Below are 12,052 nucleotides of genomic sequence, written 5' to 3'. Positions count from 1 at the left end.
TAGTGTGTTCCAGGTCATTACTGCTCACTGCATGAAATCATTCTTCCTCATATCTCCCCTGCATTTCTCACTCCAAACCTAAAATCTGTGTTCCCTAGTACTTGCATAATCAACTAATGAGAACAGCTTGTCTTTGTCTATCTTATCTCCCCTCAAACCCCTTTGTTCCAAGTAGAACAACCATAGCTAATGCAACCTAACCTCACAGCTAAAATGGCTCTCCATGGACTATTCTAGTAACATCCACTGCACACTTTTAAGGACTCTCACACCCTTCCTAAAGTGTGGTGATCTGTACTGGATGCAATACCCTAGTTGTGGTCCCACCAGTATTTATAAAGATGCATTGAAGCCTCAAGCGGAAGTGTGTTCGGGAGAGGATATGGTGCTGAAGCAAATTAGAGATAGGGTGGGACACGATTTTGGAGGAATTTATAGAAAAGGACAATGATTTTGAATTGAATGTTTCTGAGTACAGGGAGCAAAAGTAAGGAGCAGTGACAGGAATAAAGGACTAATGAGACTTTGTGCAAACAGGATGCACATGACAGAGTTTAAACAAGGAGGTTAGCGACTAATGTGTTATTGTTAATCATCTAAAAGGTAGCAAAGGTAGGTATAAAGGTTTTGGTGGCAGAGGGGATGAGGTGGAACAAAGGCTGGCAATATTACAGAGGTGCAATTTATACAGTCTTGATGATAGTTAGAATGTGTAGTTTAAGGCTCATCAAGGTCAAACAGGTCATTGATATTGCAAATAGCTTGGTTCAGCCTGAGAGGGGGAGCAGTTAGTGGCAAAAGAATGGACTTTATGACAGATGAAATTACTCCTTTCTGCCAAATATTGAGCTAAAGGAAGTTGTGATTCAGCAGTATTTGATGTTGGATAGTCTGGCAGTGCCAAGGCTGTTGAAAGAAAGAGCGATGGAGAACTAGAACTGGGTATTATCAATCTACATCTGAAAGCTAACCACATTCCTGATACTGTTGCTGAAGGGCAGCATGTAGATAAAGAAAAGGAAGAGGGAATCCTAGAGGTACAGTATAAGGAACTGCTACATTGTTAAAGGTGCAGCTTTTTAGGTGAGCTTTTAAACAAATGCCCTGCTTAGATGAAAGATCTTGGTAAGATTTTGAAAAAAATTGCAAGGAATTCCTAAGTGTCCTTTCAAGCAGTCATTTCTCAACCAACATCTCCATAAACAAATTAACTCATCAATCATCTTGCTGCTCATCTGTTATATTTTGAAGCATAGAATGGTTGTTGCATTTCCATTCAAAATCACTCTCTCCATGTAAATATTCCTGAGAGATGCTATACAAATGCAGGTTTTCAACCATTAACAACATAAGAAACTGCAGTCACCACCATTTGAAATAAACAAATTTCAGGTTCAAATTATGCAAATATTGTCAAACACCAAATGCTACTCAAGCTGTCAGCTGAGCTTCAATATTGGAGTTACAAATACAAAACAATTAATATTTTTCACTAATTTAATTAACCAAAACAAACATGAGCACACCAATGGATGCAATTGGTCGGTAATGGAAGATATAATTAATTTTATTCATAAAAAAAATTTCCCGTCTAGTCATCCCTGCCTCAATACCGGCTTAATAACCTGTTACATCTCTAACTTTTCCAATTCTGATGAAAGATCATTGACTGTTAACTCCATTTCTCTCTTCACAGATATTGCTTGACCTGCTCAGTGTTTCCAGCATTTTCTGCTTTTATTTCCAGGCTCTGCAGTAGACCATAAGACATAGGAGCAGAAATTAGGCCATTCGGCCCATTGAGTCTGCTCTGCCATTCAATCATGGCTGAGAAGTTTCTCAACCCCATTCTCCCGCCTTCTCCCCGTAACCTTTGATCCCCTTACCAATCAAGAACCTATCTATCCCGGTCTTAAATACACTCAATGACCTGGCCTCCACAGCCTTCTGTGGCAATGAATTCCATTGATTCACCACTCTCTGGCTAAAGAAGTTTCTCTTCATTTCTGTTCTATAAGGTCTTCCCTTTACTTTGAGGCTGTGCCCTTGGGTCCTAGTCTCTCCTACTAATGGAAACATCTTCCCCATGTCCATTCTATTCAGACCTTTCAGTATTCTGTAAGTTTCAATCAGATCCCTCTTCATCCTTCTAAGCTCCAGTGAGTATAGACCCAGAGTCATCAAACGTTCCTCATATGTTAAGCCTTTCATTCCTAAGATCGTTCTCGTGAACCTCCTCTGGATCCTCACCAGGGCCAGCACATCCTTCCTGAGATACGGGGCCCAAAATTAATCACAATATTCTAAATGTGGTCTTACCAGAGCCTTATAAAGCCTCAGCAGCACATCCCTGCTTTTATATTCTAGTCCTCTCAAAATAAATGTCAACATTGCATTTACCTTCCTAACTACCGACTCAACCTGCAAGTTAACCTTAAGAGAATCCTGGACTATGACTCCCAAGTCCCTTTGCACTCCAGATTTCTGAATTCTCTCCCCATTTAGAAAATAGTCTATGCCTCTATTCTTCCTGCCAAAGTGTATGATCTCACACTTGCCCACATTGTATTCCATCTGCCACTTCTTTGCTCATTCTCCTAACCTGTCCAAATCCTTCTGCAGCCTCCCCGCCTCCTCAATACTACCTGTCCCTCCACCTATCTTTGTATCATCTGCAAACTTATCCAGGATGCCCTCAGTTCCTTCATCTAGATCATTAATGTATAAAGTGAAAAATTGTGGTCCCAACACTGACCCCTGCGGAACTCTACTAGTCACCGGCCGCCTGAGAAAGACCCCCTTATCCCCACTCTCTGCTTCCTGCTAGACAGCCAATCTTCTATCCATGCTAGTACCTTGCCTCTAACACCATGGGCTCTTATCTAACTGAGCCTCCTGTGTGGCACCTTGTCAAAGGCCTTCTGGAAGTCCAAGTAGATAACATCCATTGGCTCTCCTTTGTCTAACCTACTCATTACCTCCTCAAAGAATTCTAACAGATTTGTTAGGCATGACCTCCCCTTGACGAAACTGTGCTGACTTTGCCCGATTTTACCATGCACTTCCAAGTATTCTGAAATCTCATCCTTAATAATGGACTCTAAAATCTTACCAATAACCGAGGTCAGGCTAATCGGCCTATAATTTCCCGTCTTTTGCCTCACCCCCTTCTTAAACAGGGGGGTTACATTAGTGATTTTCCAGTTCTCTGGGACCCTCCCTGACTCCAGTGATTCCTGAAAGATCGCCACTAACGCCTCCACTATCTCTTCAGCTATCTTCTTCAGAACTCTGGGGTGTAATCCATCTGGTCCAGGTGATTTATCCACATTCAGACCTTTCAGTTTTCCTAGCACCTTCTCCTTGGTAATGGCCACCATGCCCACCTCTGCCCCCCGACTCTCTTGAACTTTGGGGATGTCACTTGTGTCTTCCACTGTGAAGACTGACGCAAAGTACCTATTCAGTTCCTCCGCCATTTCATTGTTCCCCACTACTACTTCTCCAGCGTCATTTTCCAGCAGCCCAATGTCCACTTTTGCCTCTCTCTTACTCTTTATATATCTAAAAAAAACTCTTACATTCTTCTTTTATATTACTGGCTAGTTTACCCTCATATTTAATCTTCTCCCTCCTTATTTCATTTTTAGTTGTGCTCTGTTGGTCTTTGTAGGCTTCCCAATCCTTTGGTTTCCCACTGCTCTTCACCGCATTGTATGCTTTCTCTTTAGCTTTTATGCTGTCCCTGACTTCCCTTGTCAGCCATGGTTGCCTCGTCCTCCCTTTAATATGCTTCTTCTTCCTAGGGATTAATTTTTGCTGTGTCTCCCAAATTACTCCCAGAAACTCCTGCCATTGTTGTTCCACTGCCTTTCCTGCTAGGCTCATCTCCCAGTCAATTCGGGCCAGCTCCTCCCTCATGTCTCTGTAGTTGCCTTTATTCAACTGTAATACCATTACATCTGATTCCAGCTTTTGCCTCTCAAATTGCAGGGTAAATCCTATCATATTATGGTCACTTCCTCCCAAGGGTTCCTTCACCTTAAGCTCCCTTATCAAATCTGCCTCATTACACATCACTAAATCTAGAATTGCCTGTTCCCTAGAGGGCTCCACCACAAGCTGCTCCAAAAAGCCATCTCGTAGACATTCCACAAATTCCTTTTCTTGGGATCCACTACCAACCTGATTTTCCCAGTCTACCTGCATACTGAAATCCCCCATGATCACTGTAACCTTGCCTTTCTTACACACCTTTTCTATCTCCTGGTGTATCTTGTGCCCCACATCCTGACTACTGTTCGGAGGCCTGTACATAACTCCCATTATGGTTTTTTTCCCTTTGCAGTTCCTCAACTCTACCCACACAGATTCTACATCATCTGACCCAACATCATTTCTTGCTATCGATTTAATTTCATTTCTTACTAACAAAGCAACCCCACCCCCTCTACTAACCTGCCTATCTTTTCGATAGGATGTCTATCTTTGGATATTTAGCTCCCAGTGCTGATCCCCTTGCAGCCATGTCTCCGTGATGCCCACCACATCATACCTGCCAATTTCAATCTGTGCCACAAGCTCATTTACCTTATTTCGTATACTGTGTGCATTCAGATACAATACCTTCGGTCCTGTGTTTCCCGTCCCCTTTCTCATTGTCGTCCCTTTATCTGATGTGCTTAAAGTTAGATTCCTAGCCCTTTCCAAACAATCTGTCCTATTTTGTGTTCTGGAGACTTTAATCGCCTCTCCTGGGCTCTCCTTTCTTTTCAGTTTTTAATAATTTTCCATGAAGTTGAATCCACCCCCTCATATGCTAACCTGCTGCTTTGTTTCCCATCAGTCATACTTCTTGGAGTTTTACCCCCCACCCCCCACTTTCTCATTTAAAGTCCTGTTGACCACCCTATTTACCCTTTTCGCTAGAACATTGGTCCCAGATTGGTTCAGGTGGAGATCGTCCTAACTGTACAGATCCCTCCTGTTCCAATACTGATGCCAGTTCCCCACGAAATGGAACCCCTCTTTCCCGCACCACTCCTTTAGCCACATGTTTACTTCCCTTATTCTCACGTCCCTATTCCAATTTGCATGTGGCTCAGGTAGTAATCCGAAGATTATAACCCTTGAGGACCTGTTCTTTAATTTAGTTCCTAGTTCCTGATACCACCAAACAGGTCCTCTTTCCTAATCTTACCTATGTTATTTGTCCTGACGTGGACCACAACAACTGGATCCTCCCCCTCACTCTCCAATATCCTTTCAAGCTGGTCAGAGATGTCCCTCACCCTGGTGTCGGGCAGACAACATACCATGCGGGACTCTCGATCCTGCTTACAAAGGAAGCTATCAATTCCCCTAATTATAGAATCCCCTACAACTATCACTTGTCTTTTTGCTCCTCCCTCTTGAATGGCCTCCTGTGCCATGGTGCCATGGTCAGCTAGCTCATCCTCCATACAGCCCTCTTCTTCATCCACACAGGGAGCAAGTACCTCATACCTGTTGGACAATGTCAAGAGCTGAGGTTCCTCTGTTCCTGAATACAGGATCCCTCTGCCTGCCTCACTTGCAGTCACACCCTGCTGATCCTGACCACTGACCGGACTTGAGGTACTTAATCTACTGGGTGTGACCGCCTCCTGATACAAAGCGTCCAGGTAACTCTCCCCCTCCCGGATGTGCCGCAGCATCCGGAGCTCAGACTCCAGCTCATCAATTCTGAGCTGGAGTTCCTCCAGCAACCAACACTTGCTGCAGATGTGGTCACTGCAGCTAGCAATGGGATCTGCCAGCTCCCACAGCATACAGCTACAGCACATCATCTGCCCAGCCATCTCTACTTAGATAATCAATTAATTAGCTTTGCAGTGTTTTTTTTTTGGTGCAGATTTTCTACCAACCAATCAGGTCACAGCTTTCCTGTGAGGTCACTTTTTCAGTTTTGGCTTCAGTTACTCTGTGCCCTGAGGTCACCACTCCGGTGCTCCTCCCTCCAAGTCTGCTCCCAGGATTTACTCACCAATCAGCTGCTTTTTCTTTAAAATCCACTTTCAGAGGAGTGTCCCTTGCAGGTCTGGTGCACTTCTGAAGGCACTGCCTCTTCCTCTCCCTCTTTTGTTTTTAGATTTGAGGAGGAGGGAGGGATGGAAACACTACAGCAATGTAATGTTTGGGATATTCCATTCTTTGACAGTGGGTCCTCCTCAATTTCCTCCTGAGTCGTGGTGGCTGCGATGACTTCTCCCAGAATGCTTCCGTCACTTCTCACCAGCGCCCTCTGTTGGATGCCCTTTGTCCTGTTGAGTGCAAGAGTCCTTCTCCTCGATTCCCTCCTGAATCATGGTGACTGCGATGACTTCTCCCAGAATGCTTCAGTCACTTCTCACCAGTGCCCTCAGTATGTTGCTTTTGTGTTGGTATTCCTAGTACTGCTGTGGCTCAACTTAAATTCAGCAACATAGTCATTCAACTTGGAATCTTTCTGATGGCATGATTCACACAGTAAGGTTTGCCACTGAACGATTACTGAATGTCAATTTGATGAAAATGGGATACGCACATGTTTAATTTTGGGTAAAATAATCTAATCAGCTCAAATTAAAATTGTTGCATTCTTAACATTGATTTCTGTTGACAATCGATCCAAAATGTCCTAAAGATGAATTCCATATTTGCAAAAAAAATTGTCATCCCAAGATTGACTCCTTCCTATAGAAAAAAATTAAATAATTTCTTCCAATATATGGTCAAGAGAAGCAATTGCCATCCTGAGATAAGGCATATATAATTCTAATATTGAAGATTTCCTTCATGTGCCATGCCTAACAAAAGGGAAAAAATTATGAACACGTTTTCAGTTTCACTGCACATTGTTCACAGAGGCATTAGATCTCAGATAGTTTATAAGACACACCGGCCTTTTGAATCTGGGCTGAATAATAGAAGATCATTCCTTGGAATTTCACTACAGAGTAATAAATGTAATAAATGAATAATAGTTTCATTCCAACAAGACCTTTAATCAATTCACTAATATATTTCACTATGTAGTGAAGGACTGAGTGCATTATGACCAGACTTTAGAAAAAGAATGTTAATAATAAGAAAGTAATAAAAAAGTAGTAATATTATTCATTTTACACTATTAAAATAAATTAAGCAGTGTCTCCATTCAATAACACCGTTCTTACATTGCATCTTTGACACTGCTTTCCCTAGACATTTTCAGCATGCAGCTAGTAAAATGGAGTATGAAGCTGCTGTTGCATGTTGGTACCAGAGTAAATGTGGGCACCTCCAAGTACACATTTTGCTTTGTTGTTACACCATAAGATACTGATGCAAAATCCTCCATTTAATTTAGCTATTTTAATTTCTAAATGTCAAGCCTTTGGACCTCCATTCATCATATGGCTCCAGCTGTCAATTTGTTCTATCACTTCCTCTTCTCTATCTTTCATGCCTTTGTCCCTAGTGAAACCAAAAGGCTATAAAATCTGATAAGTTCTGAAGATGGGCATGGGGATCGTAATCATGCAATTAACTCGCAAGTGCAAGGAGCTCACCACTTCTTCATCCATGAAGATTGAGACCGTCAGTTCAGCTGCCACTACCACATGCTCACTTTCTCTTGCCCACAAAGCCAGATCTCCACGAAGGTACCCATTGTGCTCTAAGCTTGAGCCTGTATCTCATTCGAGTTTCTGCCCCATCTCTCCTCGTGCTCTCTTTGAGCTCATCTTTTCCAGGAGACACATTTCCTACTCATAAAAAGAAAAAAACTGCGGATGCTGGAAATCCAAAACAAAAACAGAATTATCTGGAAAAACTCAGCAGGTCCGGCAGCATCGGTGGAGAAGAACATCTCCTACTCCCTTGATCACATTCACACTGCTGACCATCCTTCCCTTCTTGGCTGGCATGCCAGCTGATGTTGCAAATTATTCCCTCAAGCATTGATCCTTTCCTTTCAAAACAACCATCATCCCCAACCCTAAAAATAAAATCTTCTCTCTCTCTCATCTCTCTCCCTCAACTCCAAGCTTCTTTTCCTCTCCAAAATACTTAAACGTATTGTTGCCTCCCAGGTTTGTGCCTGCAACTCCACATCTGAATCGCTACAATCGGATTTCCATCCTTGCCACAGCATTCAGATAGCACCAAAGGAGGTCAAAAATGGCATCCTTCACGTCTGTGTCATTAGTGCACTATTCCATTTCATACTTCTCAATCTCTCTGCAGTCTTTGGCACAGTCCACCACACCATTCTCCTCCAACATTTCTCTGCTGTTGTCCAGTTCAGTGTGATGGCCCTCATTTGGCTTTGCTCTTTCTTCAAATCATAGCCAGAGCATCTTGAATAATGCCCTCAATGTCCGCTCCAACATGGTTACCTCCGGAGACCCCCAAGGATCTGTTATTGGCCCCCTCTCCTTCATGTGTATGCAGCACCTTGGTGACAACATCGAAAGGCATGGGATCTAGTTCCACATTTACACTGACAACTATGCAGCTGTACCTCTTCACCTTTTCTTGTGACTATCCAATGTCCATGTATTCAGACAGGTGGTCAGAAAATCACCACCACTGATGCAAAGTAGCAGCAGTGTGTACCATTTACAAGATGCACTGCGGCAACTCACCAAGGCTCCTTCAACAGCACATTCCAAACCCACAACCTCTACCAGCCAGAAGGCTAAGGGCAGCAGACACATGAGAACACCAGCACCTGGAGTTCCCCTCCAAGTCACTCACTATCCTGATATTGGTCAAAATCTTGGAACTCCCTCCCTAACAGCGCTGCGTGCGTACCTACAATACATGGGTTGCAGCCATTCAAGAAGGCAGCTCACCACCACCTTCTCAAGGGCAATTAGGGATGGGCAATAAAAATGCTGACCTAATCAGCGGTGCCCACATCCTGTGAAAAGAATTTTTAAAAATACCCTGAATAAAGGTGCAATTTTCTTCAGTATTCTGGAATATAAAGCTAGTCTCAGTAATGGTGACCATGAAATCATCATCAATTGTAGTAAAAACCCATCTGGGTCACCATTGTCCTTTAGAGGAGGAAATCTCTCCCCTAAAGAGAGATGGCAGAGGAAATAGGCCATCCTTACATGGTCTGGCCTACATGTGACTCCAGATCCACATAAATATGGCTGACTCTTAACTGCCCTCTGAAATGGGTTAGGAAGCCACTCAGCTCAAGGCAATTAGGGATAGCCAACAAATGCTGGCCTTGCCAGCAACACCCACATCCCATGAAAGAATGAAAACAAAATCTTATTTGACCTGAGCTGAGCTCCATGAGACATAGAAATCTAACCTTTGTGACATCTCCCAGCTCATTTGCAACACTCACCTTTGTCAACTCTAGACTCAACTATTCCAAAGCTGTTCTGACCAGCCTCCCATTCATCATCCTCCATAAACTTCAGCTCATGAACTCTGCAGCATATATCTTATTAAGCACTAGGTTGTGTCATCAACTATCAACTTACAGTGGCTCCCAGGTCCAAATACCTCAGACTTAAAATACATTGCATTGTCCCTACATGACAATGCTTCTCTGTTTCTCTCTAATCTCTCCCAGCCCCTACAATCATGTGAAAACTCTGCATTCCTCTAACTCTGGTCTCTTATGTATCCAGACTCCTATCATCCACTATTAGTGAACATGCCTTCAGTGGTCTAGGCCCTAATCTTCCTGTCTCTCAACTCCCTCTTCTCCTTCAAGACCCTCCTTAAAACTGGGCCAAATTTATGGTCACTTTTCCCTCCCCTCCTGAATATTCCTTTCATTGGCTTGGTATCCATTGCCTGATTATGCTTTTGTGAAGTGCCTTGGGCCAGAACGTTTAGCTCAGCAGGCAGGTGCATGCCCGACCCAACCAAGCGTGAAATGAAGTGCGATGACATCATGAAACCAGCTCTTAAGGCCATTAAGTTATCAATTGACGTTAATTCTTCACTGCCCATTCAGCCTAACAGTTGGCAAGCAAGTGAAAAGACCAAATGGCCTTTGCATTTTTTTGGAAACCTCGTCCATGGACGGGATGAGGTTTCAAAAAGCAAATGCAAATGAAACAAAAACTTTAATTTTTAATTAAAAACACTCCTTAGTCATGGGACAGGGTCACATGAGGGGACATGTTTTATCACATTTTACTGTTGTTTATTAATTTTTTCAATATCTTCTTCATCTTCCTGAGGCAGCTCCATGCCTCAGGGAGATTATTCAGCGTTCTGTCGCACACATGTGCAAAGTTCGCGCTAGGCCTGCTCGCCCTACTCCCCCTGCCTGCACAGGCAACGCTCTGCCCTTGGTACATTTTTCAATATTAAAAGTCTTACATAGTTGCAAGGTATTGTAAAATTATTGTTTAGTACTGTTTTACAGTAAACCACCTTTTAGCTTATACTCATTGTCCTATCAACCTTTCTCAATCAGCGTAAATTGATTAGCCTGAATTTTGCCTTCTGCCACTACATAGCAATGCAAGTGGACAGTGTAACAGCACTGTGGTAATGCAATAACATTGTCAGAGCTACAGTAAGCAGTGCAGCTTAAAGACCATACAAACTGCAGAATATTTCAATCTAGCAATGTTTGCTAAAACTGTAAAATCATAATGATATGATGCAAGGGAAACATACATTTTTAGATACCAGCTCTTTATGCTGACACAACATTGTATGCAATCCCATATAGTTTTACTGTTACCTAACCCTTAAAACTGTAACAAGCACTTTGATTATATTCAGTATAGAAAACTTTGTTAGGAATGTTAAACCTCTTTGCAGAATTTAAGAACATTTAAGAAGAATTTAAAAACATAAAAAATAGCATTGATGGAGGTTAACTTTGTAGATTTAACTTGATTTAGTTGACTTTAGCCTGTACAGCTACAATGAGGCAAAGGAGTATTCAGTTATTATAGTATGAAAAATAACATTTACTTAGCTTAGTAACTTATTACCTATGCCTTTAAAAATTTTAAATGATAACTTTACAATGGTCATACATACCTTCTATGTACTTCATTATGAGAGAAATTTTTTAAACACACAAAATTTCTTCCTATGTAATTCACAAACACTCTGTGCTGATTGCATATAGCTTCAAGTAGAGGAAAAATGAAATGAAGCAAAAAGAAAACTGAGATGCAGACCCACAGACAAAATACCTGCTAGTAAAGGCAGCTGAGTAAGAAGCAGCTATCATAAGCAAATGCTTTTCTGCGTAAGACTGACGTCTGTGATTCAGGAGTGGGTGGTTCAGGTGGTTTCTTAAGGCTGCATCATAGATGTCAATTAAACCAACTGCAAGTACCCATGAACATTAAACAACTCTACCCCTTTGACAATATAAAAAAATGAATAATTTAGAATGTGAATGCATGATTCAACTTACAATCAGATACCAAATAGCAAATGACTCATCCAGTATCCTACTTAAAATTATTTGTTGGAGACTTTCAAGTGGCTGTTGACGTATAACTGCAGTCTATATTGCACTTGAAATACCAGGTTTCAGATTATTTAGGTTATGGCACATTCTTGGACAAATTAAAAATAACAGGCTACAGATATATGACTGTGAAAAAAAATCCTAAAATCTAGCTAATCTAAGTACTAATCACTAATGAAAACCAAGTGTTTCAATTTTTGGATATCTGCCTCTACAAATTATGCATTTCAGTGCAGAGGTAAAGAATTATTACTTTTATCACTAGGACTGAATGATTGCATTCATCAAGAGAAACTCTTAGTTTTATATGTTTGGGATTACTTAAAAACTTTGATGAGCATAATGATATTAATTATTAAATTTCATGAAAATCATGTCTTACAAACTACAATTTTTTCTCATCATTTTTATTGTATTTTCTGTTCAGTGCAATATTAACAATTGAGCGATGCCATATCCAATTATTTTTCTGTGCACATACACACAATCTATAGACAAGCAAGTGGGTGGGTTTTCGCCAGTGATTCATGCTTAATTGTTTGTGGCTGGCACAGAAAACTTGAATTTTTTTCA

At 41.6% G+C, this 12,052-nt stretch overlaps 1 protein-coding gene across 2 annotated transcripts in view; it reads right to left on the bottom strand.

The window, feature by feature from the left end:
* dclk1a (doublecortin-like kinase 1a) overlaps positions 1 to 11,312 on the bottom strand; it is a 108,889-nt gene extending 97,577 nt beyond the window's left edge. Inside the window, exon 1 of one of the 2 annotated variants that reach the window (XM_041200010.1) lies at positions 11,038 to 11,312. In XM_041200010.1, the coding sequence (XP_041055944.1) occupies positions 11,038 to 11,053 (16 nt within the window). In that variant the 5' untranslated portion in view covers positions 11,054 to 11,312. The remainder of the gene's footprint in view (positions 1 to 11,037) is intronic. The other variant, XM_041200011.1, reaches the window with a different exon arrangement.
* Positions 11,313 to 12,052: the final 740 nt, after the last annotated feature.

This window comes from Carcharodon carcharias, chromosome 11 (genome assembly GCF_017639515.1).
Source record: "Carcharodon carcharias isolate sCarCar2 chromosome 11, sCarCar2.pri, whole genome shotgun sequence".
Lineage (NCBI taxonomy): Eukaryota > Metazoa > Chordata > Chondrichthyes > Lamniformes > Lamnidae > Carcharodon > Carcharodon carcharias.
Note: the sequence above shows the minus strand (reverse complement) of the source record. Positions and strands in the feature narration are given on the sequence as shown.